Raw genomic sequence first — 21,118 nt, 5'->3', positions numbered from 1 at the left:
CTTTCATGCAGGTTAAGTTTACTTTTGGTAGAAAATGATAACAAAATTTTATGTTTTTCTTATGTTTTCTTATTGGAATATTATAAATTCATAATTCCTTTTTTGTATTTTTGCATCAATTAACTTAAATATCTTGATTTGACAGTTTTATTAGCCATTAAACTAAATAAATGTTACAGGAAATTATTATCATATATAAATTACTACACATGATAGACGATTTTATCTACATAGCTCAGCCCTAGCTCAACAAAAAGCCAATTTATTGACACTTATTTCCTCACAACTGCACAAACGAAAGAGAGAATCCATAAAATCTGTAACATTTATCTGTGATAAGAGTCTAGACACGGCAACAGTACGCACACGCACGCAAGCACGCACACACACACACACACACACACACACACACACACACACACACACACACACACACACACAGTAGATACTGATCCAATTGGTCAGTTATGCATGAGTTTTGCCCAATTAGGCAACAGTAAACAAATGTAAACAGCCTCGCTTCTGTGAACTGTTGAAAACAAAAACAACAATGTTCATGTGATTCAGGATTGAAGGACGACAAAACACAGCCTCATTCAGATTTCACTGCATCATGACTATAATAACCACAGACTCAATCAAAGTCAGGCTCCGTGTCAGTGTTTCTTTTACCGACTTTATATTTTACCATGCAACTAGGCTAAATTCTATACGTTAGACACGTATGCATGGATCTCCTTATGGGGAAAGTAGTACATAATTGACGGGGAAGGGACAGCTGGAAGAGCGGATAATAAAATTCTCTCACGTGGTTTTCTTTGGGGGGAGATTGTGGGAGTGGTGGCTGATTTAATCTAAATTAACATTTTGTCCTAAAAATCCTCTCCACTTCATAAAGGAAAGAATCACTCCGTTCTGCTGAAGGTCATGACACTCCTCCACTATGAGGGACACACACACACACACACAGAAATGCACAGTAAACTGAAATATACACATTTCGGTCACTGTCTCTTACGATTTGCTTGAACTTGGTGCTCATAAAAGACACTTGCATTTGCTACATAAACACTCACATACAGTGTTGAAGTGTGTGCTGCAAGGCAAAAAACACACGTGTTACATCTGTTCTAGTCGATTCATTTTGACTTGATCCTGCTTCTAAAAGAGGTTATTTGGAGTGAAACAGCTCACCCCGCTTTGCCTCATTATCTAAATAATGACAGGTTATTTTTGCACATTACATAATACATAACCACTGTCCGACAGGATTGTTTTTGGCACATGTCCCACTACTGATGTTCAGTTTTAGCCTTTGCCCCCCTCCCTGTGCCAAAAGAACATACCCCTGAGACATACACACACTCTCTTATACAAGCTGGAGCCTGTTGGGGGGAAAAATCCCCCTGTAATTAACAGATCAGAACTCTTTAAAAAATAAAAGCACGCAGGATCCACGCAGACAATATAATTAATCGTTTCCAAACTGTATTTTTGTTCGTAGTAATGGGTAGATTAGTCGTCATGTACCATCTTTGTATAGTCACTTTCCATTTTGGTTTTTGCCTGTCCCTTTCTCCCTGGTTTCTGACTTCTCTACAGCAAAAGCATAACGTCTCAGCGCAATACTAAAAGCTATTTTTACGTGCCTCTGCAAGCATTTAAAGGACAGAGGGAAACACAATGTGCAAAGGGAGGAGGGCGAAAGGCGTAAAGACAAGAGAGGTTTTTGGTGAAAAAAAAAAAACTTGAACAATAGTATGTGTAGTGAACAGAAGGGAGGGAAGGAATTTCAAATATCCATCTGCCTAGATGTCGGACGAGGATAAAGATTGGGAAGAATGAATGAATTCAAGGACACTTACTCAAATAGAAAAACATGGATACAAAGACAGGCAGTATAGAGGAGAATAAGGTACGACAGAATAAAAAAAGCAACATACACAAATTGTAAACTGCAAAGGAAAACAGCTTCAGGAGAGTCCAGTAGTCCTGGGGCCTGGCCCTGCTGAGGCCCGCCAGCCCACCGCGGTAAAAAACTCTCAAACAAAAGGATCATTTATTGAGGGAGGAAAGAGGGGGAGGCGGGATGGAGGGATGAAAGGAGGGGGAACACTGTACAGAGGCATTTGAGAGCTGTGTGAGTGAAACACTGGCCCCATCTCAACATTCACAGCCAATGTGTAACATTCTCCCCCACGCTGCCCCGCTGACGTACTCAGCAGCCAGAGCCCATATGGTCCCACTGTGGTAGCCTGCTAGCATTTCTATTTAAAATACAGCCGACAACACCGCCTGCTTCCACCAACACGCCCTCCAACTTCCCAATAAAACCAACACGGGCGACGTATGGATACAGCCTGATGGTTCATTTCCATCTGTGGAATCTATGAAAAAACCGACTGTCGAGCTCAGCTGCGCCGCACTCGCCGCAAGATCCCATGATGAATTTTTTGTTAATGCCTTAAATTCTTCATTAAATCCAACTGTGGAGCAGAGCTACAAAATGTTTACCACAGAAACCCAGGAGCTTTAAGTTTAACACAACTTGCAGTACAAATCATGTGGAGGCTAACAGCAAAGCTTGGCAGGATGCATTCATCACAAGAACCCCACTGTGGAAGGTTAAGTAAGACTACTGAGTGTTTTACTGATGCATATAAATCCACATCTCCATTTAAATGCTGCTCTATCTGCTTAAACTGCAGGCGTCTATTTCTTAACGGGCCAATTTAGTGCAGACAGTGGCTCAAAGAGAATGTTTTTCTATGAGGAAACGTCTCACAGTGACCTAGTTGAGGCATTGTTTAGCTGTGGTGGTGCCCCACAGCCAGAAAATTGCCCCCCACAGTAGGAAAAAATGTAAATACAATGAAAATTCATCATCTGCCCTCACTGACCTCTCTTACTAACAAAAAATAAAAAAAGGTCTGACAACTCTGCAGTTACAGCACTGCAGATACATAGTATTATGTAAATTATATATGTACTGTATATATGTACATGTCAATACATCTCACCTAAACTAAATTCTAGTTTCTATATAATCTACGTAATCATAACACTGTGGTGGGGAACATTAAAAAATTGCTTGGATTTCATAATGTATTATTTATAAAATTTATAGTAAACAATATTCGTACCGACAAATCAACAAACCAAGCAACACCATTTGAATGCTTGCACACTTTCCTTCATAACATCATTACAATCTTAAAGTTCTGGAAAACTCCTCAAGTAACATTAAATAAAAAATTAAATGTGAATCACATCGTTTCTCCGGCTCATATCACACCGGAGGATCTCAATTTGACAGGTCAACGGATAACAGGGTCAAAGTTCAGCTTTATTGAACTTGGAGTAGAACGTTTTCAACGGCAGCTCGGAGTGGTTTGCTGAGAGTTACCACCGCAGTGCGATGGAAAACAACAGGTGAACCAGAGAGAGCAGTTGGATTCTGCTTCTTGGCATATACATTAACCAAACTGTACCGAAACACCGGAAAGAAGAACTGAGGAGGTGCAGCACTGGGAATGCTGACACAGCATTCAAGAAGCCTCAAGAGAATCAATAGTCATTTCCAGAATATCGATATGCATTGATATTCCAATAGGTTGTCTGGCTTCGAACACCTTATATAATCACATCAATGTAAAAACTGTGCACTGAAATCAATTTCCAAATTGTCGCTGCAGCTGATCTACATCTCATATTATGGATTATGTGGACATTCGTATATAAAATCAGACCAGTGTCTATGTCCTAATATGGCGCCAGGTGAAGTTTGATTACCAACATGGATGGAGAGCGAGGCTGTGCTCCATTGGATTATCTTGAAAGTGCGTTTTTTCTATCTGGATAATGCGACAGAGCAGAAGTAGGAAGAGAAAGAGGAAAGACGACACACAAACACAAAAAAAGTGGGAATAGGCAAATCACAGTGCGAGTGTGTTTCTGTTTTAAAAGAAAAAAAAAAAAAAAGAACAGCTCTTACCTGTTCCCTCCTTGCTTCCGTTCTGATGTGTCCGCAGCTCCTCTGATTTGTAGAAGTCGATGCTGGCGTAAGTGTTGAGGCTGGAGCTACTGCTGCTGCTGCTGCTGACTGCTGCGCCCACTCCCCCAATCCCAGAACCTCCACCCAGTACGGAGAAGAGGCGAGAAGGGGTCTGGCTACCTGAGGGTCCTTCCAGCCCCAAATGAGGACTCTCTTTGTTGACCAAGTCCAAGTCAATGTAGTTAAGACCTTGCTCTGTGGAGGAAGTCTGAGCGTTTGAGGGAAGGGACTGCTGTCCAGGGAGGGGGCACTGAGTGGGGGTATCAGTCACAGCACCATTCCCCCACAACATGTTTTCAAAGCCCAGCCGGCGGGCCACAGCTTGGGCATGTTCTGGAAATAGGGAGGCAGTGGAGGAAGAGGAAGTAGAGTTAGAGGTGGGGAGGGAAGGCGAGGCCAGGAAGGTTTCCGAGCAATGCCGTCTGCGTCCTTGAGGGTCGGCCCGGATAACTTTAGCCCCGTGGTCTGGGTTGAGTCCTGGTTTGGCAAGGGGAAAGTCTAGACCTCGTGACAGTACTGGAACAGAAGGATCAGTCCTGGTGGGGGAAGGGGCTTTGGGGGAGACACTGGATGATGACCTAGGGACGGTGTTGCTATTCAAGCTGAAGGCCATCTCTGTGTAGTCTCCACAGGACGTAGGAGACTCGGACTCAGTCACCGATGGAGCACTTTCTCTGCTTTTCCTAAGTGGGGCATTAGCCACTTCGGCCCCCTCTTCACGAGGGCCAGTAGTACCCTCATCACAGGCTTTAGGGGCATGAGCGAGAGTTGGAGGCGTGGGAGGGGTGTGGAAAGATGGGAAAACTAGTGGGGTAAGAGAGAGTGGTGAGGGGGAAGGAGAAGGGCCCAAGTCCATGTTGACATACTCGGAGGCAGCTGGGGGAGTGATGGGGGCAGAGGGGCTACGGGAGAGAGGGACAAAGTTACCTAAGCAAGAAGTTGGCCTGTGTTGAGGATGCTGGCTGCTTGAGCAATGAGGCAGTGATAAGCCATGCCTGAGACCCCTGCCACGCCCTCCTACAACCATAGTCTGGCTGCACTTCTCCCCTTTAAACTCAATGCTTACGTACTCCCCAGGACTCTTGGGTTCTGGGGGCAGCGGGTTCTCACGGACTCTGGGAAGGGTATTAGCCTTGGATACATCAACAAACAGGCTCACTGGTCTGCTTCTACTATGGCTACCTTGCTTGGACAACCCTGCAGAGCCCCGTCTCTGCTGGAGCTTACTCCCGTCTTTGGACTTAGCTCCCCCAGCTGTGGTGTTCACTGCCTGGGTAGCCCGCTCCTCACTCTCCCCAAGGCTCTCACTGCTGGCCGAGCTGGAGGAGTATGAGGAAGAGGAGAGTGACAGGTGGCGTCCAACCACTGAGTTTCCTGCTGCTTGCTGCTCCTGACGCCCTCCCATAGTCCTACCTCCACCCATTCCCCTACTACAATTCCCATTAGGCCTTCTGCCTCGCCCGGGCCCATCGTCAAAGTGTCCAGCAGAGGGGTTATGTTTGTATGACCGGGGAAGGGAGTAGTAAGAATACACCATCTTGGGGGCTTGCTGTTGGGAGCTGGTCTCCAAATGACCGGTGTGGTCAGGAGGTGGGGGGCTGCCATTTACAGAACGTGCGCTGATTGGGGACATGTTCATATAGTCACTTCCTGCCCTGCTGTCTGCACTGCCACTGCCCACCCAAGCCCCTCCAGAGAGACCCCCACGCTGGTCAGGGGAGCAGCTGCTATTGGGGGACATTATCATATAGCCGTCAGAAGTTGGCGGTGGCCGGATCTGCTGTGGAGGGGACACGCTGTTGTTGGGGGTCATGGCCATGTAATCATCAGTAGGTTTAGAATCTGAGTCTGGGACAGAGACAGCCAATGACTGGGACAGGGATACTGGAGGCTGAGTGACGCCAGGCAGCATGGACATATACCCATTGTCCACACCTAAATCTACACTACCACCTGCCCCTCCACTCCCTTCACTTTTGAACTCCCCCGCAACATCCAAGTATCCTCCTCCTCCCCCTGCTGACCCAGCACCCATGACAGATTCCCTCTGCATGGAAGAGGACATGGAAGTAAAGGACTCGCGGCTGGTGCTCCTGGACATGATGGCATAATCGGCTGAATCTTCATCTGCCGGTTCCTCAGCTCTACGCTGGCGTGGGGCCAGTCTCTCCAGGGTCATAGGAGGTAAAGAGGCCCGCTTGCTCAGCAGCCTACGTTCAGCTTCACATTCACGGCTGGAGGAGCGGCGCAGCACTCTCCTGGTCTGGGGCTGGGAGCCGCAGCTTGGTGTTCCTGGTGCAGGCAGGGAGCTGGATGTCAAGCTTCCCTGATTACTTCCACCACCACTACTACTGCGCTGGCCCATCAGGATGTAGTTGGCCCCCTCATCGCCAAGAGATTGGCTGCTGACGCTACCAACAGAGCTTCCAGGGAGGCTTGGGGATGGAAGGAGCGTGTGATCCCCAGGACTAGAGCCATACTCGTCTGAAGAGCCGTAGTCACTGGGAGAGCCTGAGACAGAGGCGCGATGCGAGGGGACACGACTGTAGGCACCAGACCCCGGACCAGCACCAGTGGAAGATGTTACACCTCCAAACTCAGAGCCATGCCCAGAGCTAGAGGAGAGGCTTGGGGCTGGGGAAGGCGCTGGGGTGGAGATGGAGCGCATCAACCCAAGGGGAGTTTTAGCAGCTGTGGTGGGGGCGGAACGGACTGACTTTGACCTGAGGATTGGGGTGGTGGAGCAAGAGCCATTGGTGGAGGGGCTGGAGCTCGGCCCTTGGAGCGGTGTGGTCCCTGCTATCCCATCGTCACCTTTCCCCCCATCACTGGCAGTGCGAGACCTTGGGAAGCTATGCCGCGGGGTGGGAGAAGCATTGGCACTGCTGCCTCCTGCTGCACCGTTAGAGCCTCCAGGAGGTTCAGTTCGGGGACGGCGGGTGAAGCCCACCTGGCTGGGAGGAGGGTTTGGGTGGTGGCGGCGTGAAGGAACGCTGATAGGATTAGAGGCAGTAGCACCTCCCCCAGGGCCGGAGTTCGACTGAGATTTGCTGCGTTGGCGAAACTCCTCGCTCAGTGCCTTCATGGCCTCGAGTAAGGTTTCATGCATGTTCTGGGCCACCACTGAATCATCCACCTAAGATGTGACACAAAAACCCTCTCAAACACTAAACTCTGATTCTATGATAAAAAATTAAAAATCAAAGAAAGAATGAAGAGAATTTAACTCGATATTCTTTAGACAGTTCAATTTTTGATTTTTCAATTAAATTTGTATTTAAGATGTATCTTTAAATCAGTGACTGACTTCTAGGATTAATTTAAATACATTTGCAAAACCTGAATTGGACCATAATGTAGGGTTACATGAACACCAACCTTAACATTGGGTAACTTGAAAACTGCAGTTTCTTTCACTCTGTTGATTACAGGCTCTTTACATTTACGAGGGATTGGAGGGTGAAACTGTCAACATAAAGGGGGTTGCAGATTACAGGCTCACCTGCATCCAGAACTCGCCCGGGCCTGTCACGGCAGAGCGTCCCACCTCCACGAAGAAGAAGTTTTCTGAATGGCCGCAGCGTCGGACATTCATCAGCTGCAGCACCACGGCAGCGGCATCAGAGTTGAGCTTGACAAAGTTGACCGTCTTGTCAGTCAGACAAAGCCGGTAGATGCCAACCAAGTTCTTGGCCTGACCCAGGCCTTTGGGCCACACCTTCACCTGCCACACCTCTTTGAACGCCGGCCCCGGATTGGGAACGCCGTAGTCCCCCGCAGCCCCGCTGTCAGTGGGGTTCTTACCTTCAGGGACAGGAAAGAGACAGAAGATTTAAGGGGTGCTGGAGTGAAAAAGAGAAGAAAAACAGAGGAGGCTGCGACCGGCAAAATTGGGAGAGGTAATTAAAGTGTTACAGTGGAGGATTTATGAAGAACACTAACTGCTGCAATGAAGCACTGCCATGACCTTCATGCATCTGTGAACAAAGGGAACACCAGGTGAAAGCACCACTATTTACCTGTTAGCAGAGGGCAAGGGGCCTTTATTATGCAAGCTGTGCTGATATTGGACTTTTTACTGATTTTTAAACCAGATCTGGGTTCAAACTGAGCATGCAGCAGCTTGTGAGACCGGCTCACTGTACCTGCAGGCTCCATACACTGGGGTCTCATTTGTCAAGCACACACAGACATCCTGACACACACACACACACACACACACACACACACACACAACACACACACACACACACACACACACACACACACACACACACACACACACACACACACCAGTGGAAAAAAAAATGAAACGGTTGACAACTGAAGCCCTGCACAAGAATGATGACTATGAAAAGAAAGCAACTGTTGTGGAAAAAAACATAACTGAACCCACCTGGAAAATGCTTAACTAGTGAATCTTCTCCAAAACCAAAGCAAACAATGCTAGTAGACTCGAGCCTCAAGAGCCTTTTTCTGGAGCTGCTTTCATGACAATAAACTGGCTTTGTAAACTAATAAAACCTAGTGTCTTTTAGCAGGAGTACAGGCAGTCCATTCACCCTTTGTGTTAAGTGTTTTGTATTCAGACAGTGAGGAATTACTGAGGCGATGAAACGCAGGAGAGAAAGCTCTTGGTGAGATTTGAGCTGGTATGGGCCCATACAAAAGACAGGGGGACTTACTTAAGCACTTAACAGTATTTGGCCACCTGTTTGGTGTTTAAGTCACTGCATTGTTCACAAATCTGAAGTGGGAAATGTGCCCATTACCCCAGAAAATTACCTTAATTCTATCATGCTGTGCAACTCATTGTCAGCAGGTATTAAAGACGGCCTCTGAATATATCACAGATTTTCTTCCAGCCACAAGAGACCTCACGTCTGTGGACTACGAAGCCCAGGATTACACAGGACCCCCCCCCCGCCTGGTGGGATACACCTGAGCGGGACGGCTACCGGTCTACGACGCAGAATCAATCAACTTCATGACAACACCGAAGGAACAAACCTCCACGAAGACACTCACCTGTTCGCTTCACAGGAACAGGATGTTCTTTGTACAGTAATGGCGAACTCGAGCACCTGCCTTATTAGCCATCCACATCTGGCGCGCTGAAGTATTGATGTGAAAAGTGATTTCTTTGACAAGTAAAAAAAGTGAGTGAAAGATCAGATTTCCCCTAAGCTTGTGTGGTATTCTACTTTAAGCAATGATTTCGGCTAAACACAGTGCATCCCGACCACAGATATATGATTGTATGTCTGCATGTGTTTGTTCTTCTCTTCCCATGCCTGCTCCTGCAAATCCTACAATGACAACCATATGTAGACACGAAGGCCCGGCATGCACGGTGGACGCCATGTTAACCGAGCTCCCGTTGTGACAAATATTTCCCCAGATCCTCTTCCCCAAAAAGTTTTTTTTTTTTTTTAAACTCGTGATTGCAAAAGAAGGGGAAGTCTGACGTGTCTTGCTGCGTCCTCTTCCAGTTCGCTCCCCTAAAATTGGAGGATCGCTCTGAACTTGAAAGAGACTTAGAATAGATGTTTTGTTGAAAGCCATGGAGGCTGTGGCTTAGTGGCTGTGTGTGTGTGTGGAGGCACTCCCCCTGCATTAGATGACTCATTCAAGGCCATGCATGGCTGTTTCATGTACTGCTTTTCTCCCCGTGTGCGAGGAGCTGTGCGCAAGAAGCTCTGTTTGCCTCCTCGATTTAGATTTACAACAGGAAGGGGTGGTTTTGGGGATTTTTCAGCAGAGAGAGGGAATGAGGGACGGCAAGAGATTGCACAGAGATATCAGAGAGCCATTATGGAAGGAAATAAGGGCCTTTTAAAAGAGTCTTTAAGGATGAAAAGTAGGGTTATTTTCAGATTGCTTGGATTAAAAAAAAAAAATCTAATTACAGGCTTTATTTATTCTAAAATTAAACTTTTCATTCCGCTGCAGCTTGACTCACATTGCTGTGCAACATATTCCTCGAAGAGTATCGGTTCCCGTTTCAAGAGCCCATTTAAACGTGTCTTGAGGAGAGCACAAGTGTGTTGTTTGTTTTGAGTACAGTGCAGCCTTAAACCTCAGCTGTGCCCTCAACAGCACTTACACACTCACACACACACACACCCTTGATCTCAGGGCCACTCCAGCTGCGTACTCTTATCGACAACTTTTAAAAGCACTGAAAACCTTTAAGGGGCTTTGTCAGACTCCTGCAGAGGCGCAGAGAGATCTACTCCTATCCAACATCACGGACCTTTCTCCGTGGTTACATTAAGTTGGGGTTGACTCTAAACGGAGGTGAATGAATTATAGATCCTCCCTGGCTTTCCTCTGGGGGAACCTTCACGGTAGTGTGGTGCTCAGCAGAGATGGCTGAGGGGGGGTATTTTCCCCCCCACTTTGCATAGAGAGGTTATCAGTCGGTCAGCTTCCGTGCAGCACAACGCCACCCCTATACCACATAATGAACCCTCAGAAAAACATGCACACAGAATGGCCCTTAGCAGGAGATGAATCTCAGGACTAAAGGCGAATGCACATGAAAGCAAAATACACCTGGAGGTAATGAAGCATCTGCATTAAGCTTGCTGGCTGAATAAGGGCAATGCATGCCAAACAACATTCAGCCAACCTTGGTGCAACCTTGACAGGGTGTGCGGGTATATCGGGTCAAAAGAGTTCACACGAGGTGACCAGATTTATCTCTAAGTAGCAGCGTAGTATTTCAACAAACCCGAAAACAACCTACACTGGCTTATTGACGCCTCGGCTGTTTACTTCATTTCTGCCACGACCACACATGAAACTCGCAGTCTTAACGTGTGGCTGGAGAACTCGACCTACGCGGGCAACACTGCCATCTATTCATGCCGATTTATTTGCTATGCTCGAGCTGTCTCCCTCGAGATCATAGACTGTACATAAGGACGACATAATCTAACCCGATTTTCTCAAACCGGGATTTTAAATACGAGTTGAGTGACCGGCGTTGAGGCGGCGTTGCGTCTCCTTTGCTGTCTTATTGCCTTGGTGCTATAAGGGAGTGTGTGTTTAGGGGGGGGTGGAAGGAGGGGTATAGGGGTGCGATATTTACCCCCGGGGCTGCCAGATGCCTGCTGGGACACTTACAGCTCTTCCCTGAGTGACAGGCTGATTATTGTTATGGTTATTACATTACTCAGGAAGTAGGTCTTCCATAGGGGTCTTGAGCCAGAACGGGGGGGGGGGGGGGGGGGGGGGGGGGCTTGTTATTGAAGCACGATGACACAGGCTGGGATTCTGGTTTGTTTAAAATGTATTCACATTCAATACACACACAGTCACACACACACACATACAGCAATCTCCCCCTCCCCTTGCCACCTTTCAGTGTCAGTCAAGCAGCAACCTTTATGTAATGCATTTTCTGTGAAAACCAAAAAAAAAAGAGAAAAAAAAGGACTAAAAGATTGAAATTTATAGCAACATCAGAATAAAATCCCCTGTCTTAGTTAGCTAATGCAGCCTGTAAATCAGGGAAAACTACTCTGGCAATGAACCTGCTGGCTCTCACTAGGTTCTGTTTCAAGTTTCTGACCTCATTGCCCCAGCATGCTGTGCTGCGCCATAATACCGCAAAACACTGCTACAGAAACTTCTGAGGGCTAAGCCCCATTTTCTACACACTACCCCAGCTACTGTGCCCCTATACCACCCCCTCCGCTGTACCAGGTTACCAGCGTGGACAGATAGGAGACAGCTGTGTACTTTTTGTCCTAGCATGTATCTGGGAGAGACAGAAGAGTGGGCCGCCCAGCAGTGAAAACAGTTCTAGTCTAATCTCTGGCTGCCATGTGTGCCCATTTTCCTCTATTTCAACTCCTCCGCTTCCTATCTCTTCATCCATCTCTACCCTCTGAAATCCCCCTATCTGGGCCCACACTCAGGGACACAATGCTTCCCCAACACCAGCATCTGCCTAAGGTTAATTTCACATGTGGTTTGTGTTAGCCAGAGAGCACACACACACACACACACACACACACACACACACACACACACACACACACAAAGACACACACACGTACACATAAGCGCATGAAATTACTGGTGACGCATCCAAGGCTTGTTGTCCCTTGACAAGACACGCAAAAAAAGGCTCTGCAGAAGTGAGTTGAAGATCTCGCAAAAACCACCTCAGACGCCCTCAAAAAACTGGCAGCCATCTTGGACTTTGCGGGTTAGTCTGGCTCGCAGTTAGTAAACATACGGTCTCTGTAATATCAAGTCGGACGGGAAGGTTTTGGAGAGTCACCCAGAGTTAACTGTAAATATGAACAATACTACGTATTATTATCACAGTCCAGCGTCATTTCAAGGCTTTAAAGTCCAAAATACTGAGTTTTTTAACAAAATAAAACCTTTCTCTATATGAACTTCTTGTGCAAATGTTCCAAAGCAGATAAATTCAATTTTGGGATTGCACCATTCAGGAATTCGTTCTGGCCAACCATGCAAGTTCTCACTCCAAGTTTTTTGTTTTTACGGTAAGTATTCATTTAGGTAGTTAATACAGAGCATGAAATGGAAAATGGAAAAAAAAAAAAAAAAAAAACAATAATTACAGATTAACTGACATCAACAACATTCACGTAGCTGAACAAATGAATTCACATTAAAAAAAAGTGCAGCACATGACGTTAAAGTTAATGTTTACATGTGTGCAATATGTTTGAAAACCTATTAAACAGTATATGATGCGTTTACTGTGTCTATTCATCGACACACAAACATACTGCAAAGTGTGCGCCCGTGCATCAGTATAAGACCATATACTTAAGCTGTTAATGATGGAGAAGAGGCTTTTACAGATCGCCACACTCACAACATACTGTTAATGTAAAGGTTCTGTATAGGTGCATTTCTGAAGGAAGAGGATGTCCAAAGAAAATAGGAAACTCTTTAATTCTCCAGGATCCTCCAGTTTACTCGTGTCCGAGCCAAGATGTAGAGAACAACCAGATATTTTATCCTTCTCTCACCTAATTTTGCTCCAGAGCTCCTGGATTTCATTTCATTCCCAAAAGCGATGGATGAAGGTTCTTTTTACATTCTTTATGAGTATGCTTTTAACATTTGTTGTTTTTTTTTTTTAAAGATTGAACAGTATAAATAGGATATATGTCAATACTACATCCAATCAATGCAGCTTCCTGTGTTGCATCCCCCTGAGGAGCAGCACACCAGTTAATGTGGAAGGTTTTTGGCTAATTTGTCGCCACGTTTTCCAATGCGCTGACTGTAAGGCTGATAAATCCCAACTCATGAACTTCCTGACCTCCACTATGACAGCGGTAATGTGCTAGTATCAACCAGCAGTGATCAATACAGCCCACTATAAAAGGTTACTCTGCATTTAAAGCCCCGCAGCTCTATTGGGCTCAGCATATGGCTGCTCATTGACTGAATGGATCATGTTGCCCCTGGCCTTGCCTCTGCTGTCGATCAAGCCCGGTGCACTTAACTGACAGTCTGCCTCAGCGGTGGGGCCGACCCGCCGGTGCACGGCGGCAGAGACATGAAGAGGCGAGCTGAGGCCATTTCTGACTCGTGCCCTGCCCACTGTGTTTTACTGTAACTGTGACGCAACAAGCCAGAGCTGGCCGTGCTGAAGCCTGGCTGCCCAGCTTGTCGTGTTAAATGAAATTACAGGGTGTTAACGTGCGCAAACTATTTATGCAGAGGAAATACCCTGTGGCAGCTCACCGCTCTTCAGTTTGGATTGGAGCTCAGCGTTTGCTCCACTGCAGGGGACAAAACAGGAGAAGAGATGGACACAGTGGCAACAACAAAGGAGTCACTCACGAGCTTTTTAAACTTTACATTTCAAGACGACGACGGTGTCCACCCCTGTACCCTCTCGTCTTTGACCTCATTAGCACACAGCCTCTACTGTGCCACCGGCAGCTGACCCTCGAGACAACAATTACTGCCTAATTAGGGAGATGAGCAGTGCTTAAGCACAGCTTAGCGTTTAATCGGCCAGCTCAGCGAGCCGCTGGTGAGATCCACATCTCATTGGCCGCAGCAGCCACTCTGACAGAGTCGTCCTAGTTCATACTCTGACACACATCATTAAAGGACCAATTCACACAAAAAAACAAACAAAAAAACAACAACAACTTCTCTTCAAACCAATTTGCTGAGATCTGGAAATATTAGCAGCAGCTTACTGTGGCACATCGCCCTCAATCATGAATCTGTTCTGTGGTACTTTAAGTGTCAAAATTAACATCACGATAATCCACAGACCCAACTGAAAACAGATTTACTTCGAAGGAAAATCTGTTCACATTGAGGTCTGTGGATTAGCATGAATAACCATATCATTAAATCTTGAAACAGATGTTGCTTCTCAGTGTTTCAAATGTCTTTTCTTTTCTTTTCTTTTTTGAACACAGAAAACTGAATTCCACGCAGCTTTAGTGTACTGCACTGAAGTCAGCAACCCTCTAAAGATCACAACACAACCTTCCTCGAAACAGTCAAGAAATAGAAATAGTCATTGCCGTTATCGTTATCCCAAAGGCCGGCGGCTTAAAATATGTCCCGCCAACTATCCACAACCCAAAAGACATTGAGCTGTGATTATAAATGAGAGAGAAACAAAGCAGCGTTCATCGCTTCAGACACTTTTCAAGCTAAAATCAAACATTTGCTGGTTTAAAATTCTCAAATGTGAGAGTTTGCTTCCCGTCTTTGTCAAATATGATGCTTCAGTTTTGGACTGATGGACAGACAAATCACACCCGGCTGTGAGGAGTTTGAATCTGCTTTGACATTTCATTGACTAAACGAATAATCGATTAATAAAGAAAATAATTGGAAGTTATCAATCGGTTGACTTCTTCTTTCAGCTGGACGCTGGATGAAAAATAAAAACAATTCGAGCCTGAAAATTCATTCTTCTCCTTGGAATAATAGATTCTCTCCAAGTCCATTTACCAGCTTTTTTCCTGAAGCTTTTAACCACATTTTAAGGTCTTCATCAGTGGAGGAAGTTTGCTCAGAAAAAGCTAGTAAGTGGACCTTGAGTTAAGATTTGTTCTGTCAGAGTAAAAGTGTTATGTTATTATGTTTTTGGATGAACAGTCCCTTTAAAACAAACATGAACGTTTTTAATCAGCTGATTATTTTCACTGGATTGGTCTGTCTGACTTTATCTGGTTCTTGATTGTGTCTTTATTTTGCTACATCGAGCCTATCTGCGTGTGTGTGTGTGGGTGGGTGTGTTTGTAGATAGTGTGTCTCTCTTGTTTGGTGCCGCTTTGTCCAAAGTTTGACTCTGCCATGTTGTTTTATTGAGGTCAACAACAAGTCCTGAGGTGGTGCCTGAGCCGCGAGACAGTTTTCCTGGCAAACAACGATTGTGGGCCGAACCTCCGCCCGTTTCGTCGAGGTTAAGCATTTACACACTCCACTGACTCCTAATAGTTGAGCAAATAGCTGCCCTCAAGCCTGATACTGTACTCGCTGCCCGAAAGGGTCTTACTGGACTCAGCTGAATAAATAACTGGGATCCTAATATCGCCCTGCACGGCAGCTGGCTCGTGTTTGTGTAATTACCGCCGGCTCCAGGGGGAGGCTGTGTGATAGCGGACCGGTCCTGGGCTGCTTTAGGTGAGTTTCCCAGGCATGGAGCACAGTATGGATGGAGCTTCACTATATAGCATCCACTGTAATTATTATGCTTCCACTTTATGCATGCGCACCATCCTGCAAGCTGAGGAGTCTCTGGCTGTGCACGCTCAAATTATTCCAAACTTCATCCTCAAAACTTTGATTCCACCTCCAGCTGAGACGCACTGCTGAGAAGCTCAGCGCCCGCGGCAACCGGCAGAGCCCGAGAGAGGCGAAGCGAGCGGCTACACAGGTATCAAATGGAGGGAGTGGTCCTGTGGAAACTATGTGAGACAGACAGTGCAGCATCTCTTGGCTCTGTGCCCCCTCAGGCTCTGCCCTGTTCTCGGTCCGCAGGGACAAGTGGAGGACACATACTTCACTGCGCTGGCAGTAGCAGAGGAGTGGCACTGTGTGTAGATGAGGCACGAAAGACAGCGGGTGGAGGGGGATGTGGGGGGGTTGAAGGGTGCGCGGGGTGGGGTGGGGGGGTGGGGGGGTTCAATCAACATACAGGCACTGAAAACTTGAAACTGTGTACGAGCTGCACATACCAGAGGAGGGTTATTACAGGCAGGAATCCTGACAGTGTCCAACATGAGTGTGTGTTTAAGCTATTTTCACACATGCAGGTTTAGGCAACAGCAACATCCCCCCACCCCCACCCCCCCCCCCACCCCCACCCCCACCCTCCATCCAAGGCTGGATCATGTGTGTGTGTCTGTGTGTGTCTGTGTGTGTTTGTGTGGCCTCCTTTTTTTTTTTTTTTTCTTTCCTTCTTGTACAAACAGAAAGTGTGTGTGAGCTGCAGCACATACCACAAGAAAATGCCTGCCAGCGTGCAAGTTTACACAGCAGCACAGCCGCAGCCCTTTTTTGTCATTGTCAGCGAGTGATTTACAGGAGAAACCCAACACTTGAGGCAACAAAGAGAGAGAGGAGACGAGAAGCCCCAAAGTGCGCTCGGCTCTGCACACCGGATCTGTAATTTCAAAAAAGGCAACTCATGACAGCGACGGCCTGATGATGGTGGAGGCCGGGCCGCTCGTCTGGTTCCCTTGGAAGGGCAGAGGTTCTTCACCCGCTGAGCTGCTGCCTGTAAAACCGGGACGTTTGACCTTTGAGCACGAGCACTTAGCAACTGTAGATCGGACTATTTGCACACTTTGGAGATGTAAAACAAAAACAAAAACAAAAAAAAAGTGTGCATAGAAAAAGGTTGCAGAGTCAGCCTCTCACAGCTCCCCGGGCTCACATCTCCGCTCCAACATCTGTCTATTCACTTTCCCGTCTTGCGGAAGCTCGTCAAATACTTGGGAAGAGTGGGCTTGTACACACACAAACACACAGCCACAGTTGTGCTAAAGCAACAGGGGGGGGGCACGATGTTGACACCAACTTCAAATCTGCAGGGGTTACACTAGATTCCCCTAATGCACCTACTGGCAGCCTGCAGCTTCTTTGGAGCTTATAAACCAGACAGATTTGTTGAAACAACTTGCTCTCTGTGGTTCCAAGTGAAAACTGGAATATTAAAGAAGATATATCAGGATCAGTGCGGGCTGGCCTCATTCTCTCTCCTCAGGTGTTTTACCCCCCCACCCCCCACCCACCATCACTCTCCAGGCTGCTTTATGTAACAGAGCAGCAGGTCATGTGTAAGAGAAGCACCTTGAACTCGAGCCTTCGTTTGCCAAGATTGCGTCATGTGTCCCTTGTGGCCTGTCTGGTCTCTCCCAGTGTGTGTGTGTGTGTGTGTGTGTGTGTGTGTGTGTGTGTGTGTGTGTGGTCATGGGGGGTAGAAGGCCTGAGCAGGTGATTTGACGTTGCTGTGCTCACCACTATTGCTCTGACAGCTGTGTTTACACAGAGGTTGATAGGCACCATCTAAGAAAAAAAAAAAAATCTACAAGGGTGATTTTTTTTTGGGGGGGGGGGGTAGTTCAGGCCATTTGCACGTGAAGGCAACATCTGACAAATCCTCTGCAGGAGAAGCTTGACTGAGCGGTCAGGTGCAGATGGACGTCTATTCTCCCCTGACTAGTTTTGGGACATTTTTGTTTTCCGCCTCTTCTGGGATCAACGCCTGATGTAATATTGCAGTGTCAGCAGAAAAGCAGAGCAGGCAAAGTAAACAAGAGGGCAGGGTGTGTTTGAGCAGTTGACTTGGGAAAGAAGAGGCACACAACAGCTTGAGGCCCCCACACACAAGAACCCAACGAGTCTGGAGGGCAACTGGGAGCAAATATCGAGCCTGACACCAGCATGATAAGGACTGCTGGGGAGGACGAGCTGTGCAGCTTAAAGGCGCATGTTTACACACACTCCTGTCAGAGGACGTTTGTAAACAATCCCAACCCGTTTTTAAAAAGTGTAAAAAAAAAAAAAATGGACACTACCCAGCCTGAAGTCCTCATCATTTCCAAGTGCAACCACGCCACAGACACAAACTATGTAAACTTGTCTTGGCAAGCTGTGATGGTTTTTCAGTAATCCCTGCATACTGTCAAAAACACTGGAATGAAGCATGTCCCGTGCGTTTCTGCTGCTCTGCAGACGCTGCCACGTTTCTCCTCTCAAGCAGAGCAGCATGCACTTTTGAGTGTGTGTATGCATGCATGAGAGCGAGCATGTGCATGTGTGTGTTCGTGTGAGTCTGTTTGGACTTTTGCTTACTTTTGCACTGCAGGTCCACCATGGCCTGGTACCACTCGTCCTGGTCCGCCTCGTTCTCCGCGGCGATGGCGAAACTCTCGGCCCGGGTGTAGAGCACGATCATGTGCTTGTTCTTGGAGTCGGCCCGCTTGTTGATGTTGAAGCAGGTCTCCAGCGCCACTGCTTTCTTCGGGACGGGGGCCTTGCCGCGGAATTTCTTCTCGCTCTCGTAGTACTCCAGGCGGGCCGGGCCGCGCTCCGAGGCGGCGCGGAGCACGAAGTACCGCCGGTGCATGGACTTCTGCTTGCGGAGGTAGCCGCTCTTCCGCACGTCCTCGCAGCTGAACTGCTCGCCCGCTTGGTTGTCCATGACACCCACTATGTCCTTTAATTCCCACAAAAAAAACAAAAAACAAACGCAACTTTTTTATTTCTCTTGTAGTATTTCTGCAAGTTTAGCGAGGTAATTCAAACATCCCCCGGCTCCGCTCCCCTCCCTCTCTCCCACATCAACGCAGGCATGTGAGAGGGGAGGCAGAGGTCGGTTTGGGTTGCTGCGACTGCGAGTCCCCGGAGGTCAAACCTGAAGCAGGGTTTAATGTGCGGCTGCAGCTATAGTCGGTGTCCCTCTTCTTTCGGTTGTTTTTCTTCTTTCTCTCCTGCGGACCGACCCAGCGCAAGTTTTCCAGGCGCACACGGACGAGCACATGCGGCGAAGCTCGGCGCGGAGCTCCCCCTACTCTCCACTACTACTACTACTACTGCCGCCGCCGCTGCTGCCAGTGTTTCCAAGCGCTGTCTGAGCGGTTTAATCCCATTTACTGCACATCACAGAGTGCAGAGCCCGTCCTGCCGCACACTGCCGCTGTCTCTCAGGCTGTCTGTCCCCCCACCCCTGCCCTGCTCGGCTCTGGTCTTGTTGCCGTGGTGTGGAGAGCAGCGGAGCAGCTACCGTGGAGCAGGACTGTCACTCACCGCTGTACTAGTACTCTGGAACACGGCGCGTTCACTGACACAGCCAGAGCTCGGACAGCAGAGCTCCCAGCCTGCGAGTCAACATTTTTTTGTGCATTCCTCCGCTTGCTTGTAGTGATAGAGAAATGTATTGATACGGGCGGAACATTGCGGCAGTCATTAAAAAACAAAATAAAACAAAACAAGAAAATAGGATCATAGAAACTTAAATCACTAGAATCTTAACCAGAAACCGAACTAAAACTAAAAACCAGAAGCTTTACTCACAAATATATACAGCGACAGTCCGTGGTAATAATCTGTACATTACTACAACTCTAGCAATGTACTGTATTATATTAATATCACATATGCCATTTTAATTGCATAGATTATTGAGAATAACTCTTTATTCAAACCAGCAGACAAAGACAGTCCACTCTTATTTTCATGTTTTTTAAGTGGTGTTTTAATTTCAGGAACTCTTCCCTAAACAACTGAACTGTCTCTGTTTCTTCTTAGTCATTGTGAGTAATAACACACAATAAACCTTTGTTTAATATAGCCTCTATATACAGTGGATTTTAAAGCTAACATCAAGCTAACATCATAAATCTGAATATCAAACAGTTGCACCCAATAATAAATGTTATCATTTAATTACTCCCTGTAGCAGCTTTGGTGCCAAATAAAACTCTGTCTTCTTGTTTCTGCTCTAGTCATGTTTACAGTAATAAAGCTTTTAGACTTTTCTACTGGAAAGATTATTTTTACACACATTATTTGTACAATTCATGCATAAAATGTGGTGTAAGCAAAGTGTATTGTATATTAAGTAGTGTTTTCAGTTTCATTCCTTTAGTTCTTTGTTTCATTTATTTCATTTTAAACGATTGTTTTTCCTTCTGTGTTCTGTTTCTTGTGCTGTCATAACGTCATTTTTCATATTCGTTGCATTTTTATTGCACCTAGAGAGTTTATCTGAGGTTCACTCAACCAACAATCCGGATTTCCCACAGCACTTGAACGCAGCGACAGTTCCAGTGTGTGTGGAGTAAGATTTCAGTGTTGGCACTTCCATGAGTCCATCCTGTTCTATTTATTGTAAAAATCCCCTTCTGTCCTGTATTAATACGTTCATATAAACATACTTTTTTTTTTTGCAACACCCTGCACATTATGCAACACAATCATTTACTACATGATATGAGTGATTAATACTGTGAGATGTTGTATAAAAATATTAAAAAATCAAAGGTCACAGTGAACTCACTGAGTCCTATTGAAACACGGTGCTGCTCCTATGATTATTGATTCATATAAGTGTCTGACAAACAGAAGATTAAGCTGCTGTAATTGGATAAATGAGAAATTTACAGGTGTGTTATTGGTGCCACTCAGACTGTCTGTGCGCACAATGTTTTTATCCGTCTAGACTGACAGGCTGAGAAGTGAAACCTCGATCTCTAACTGTGATAAAGCTCAAAAAAATGCATATAAAGCAGCTTACTAACACGCATTCTTTGACTCTGAATTTAAAACCACAGTAAATAATTCAAATGGGTCTAATAATAGCCACTCTGATAGCTCTTAAGGGTTTCTATCTTTGTACTGTATGCTTATGCAGTATGTATGTTGTTATGCAATATGCATCCAAAAGTAACCTTGTGCATGAGGTCAGAGAAAAGTGGACACCGTGCGCCCCCTGCTGTTTTAAGGGAACATTACAGCCTTTAAAAACAAGTTTCTGTCACACCAAGAATATTCTGTTTCATATTCATGCTTGTATTTTTG

The 21,118-nt window shown here is 46.4% G+C and overlaps 1 protein-coding gene across 1 annotated transcript in view; it reads right to left on the bottom strand.

Moving 5' to 3' along the window:
- The window catches only part of si:ch73-335l21.1 (insulin receptor substrate 1-B), a 49,382-nt gene extending 28,312 nt beyond the window's left edge, over window positions 1-21,070 (bottom strand). The window contains exons 1-3 of the mRNA XM_056369817.1: window positions 18,392-21,070; window positions 7,557-7,858; window positions 3,995-7,190 (exon numbers count right to left, since the gene is read on the bottom strand). Coding sequence (XP_056225792.1) covers window positions 3,995-7,190; window positions 7,557-7,858; window positions 18,392-18,740 — 3,847 coding nt within the window. The 5' untranslated portion in view covers window positions 18,741-21,070. The remainder of the gene's footprint in view (window positions 1-3,994; window positions 7,191-7,556; window positions 7,859-18,391) is intronic.
- Between the last annotated feature and the right edge of the window lie 48 nt (window positions 21,071-21,118).

This window comes from Seriola aureovittata, chromosome 23, assembly GCF_021018895.1.
Source record: "Seriola aureovittata isolate HTS-2021-v1 ecotype China chromosome 23, ASM2101889v1, whole genome shotgun sequence".
Classification (NCBI taxonomy): Eukaryota; Metazoa; Chordata; class Actinopteri; order Carangiformes; family Carangidae; genus Seriola; species Seriola aureovittata.
Note: the sequence above shows the minus strand (reverse complement) of the source record. Positions and strands in the feature narration are given on the sequence as shown.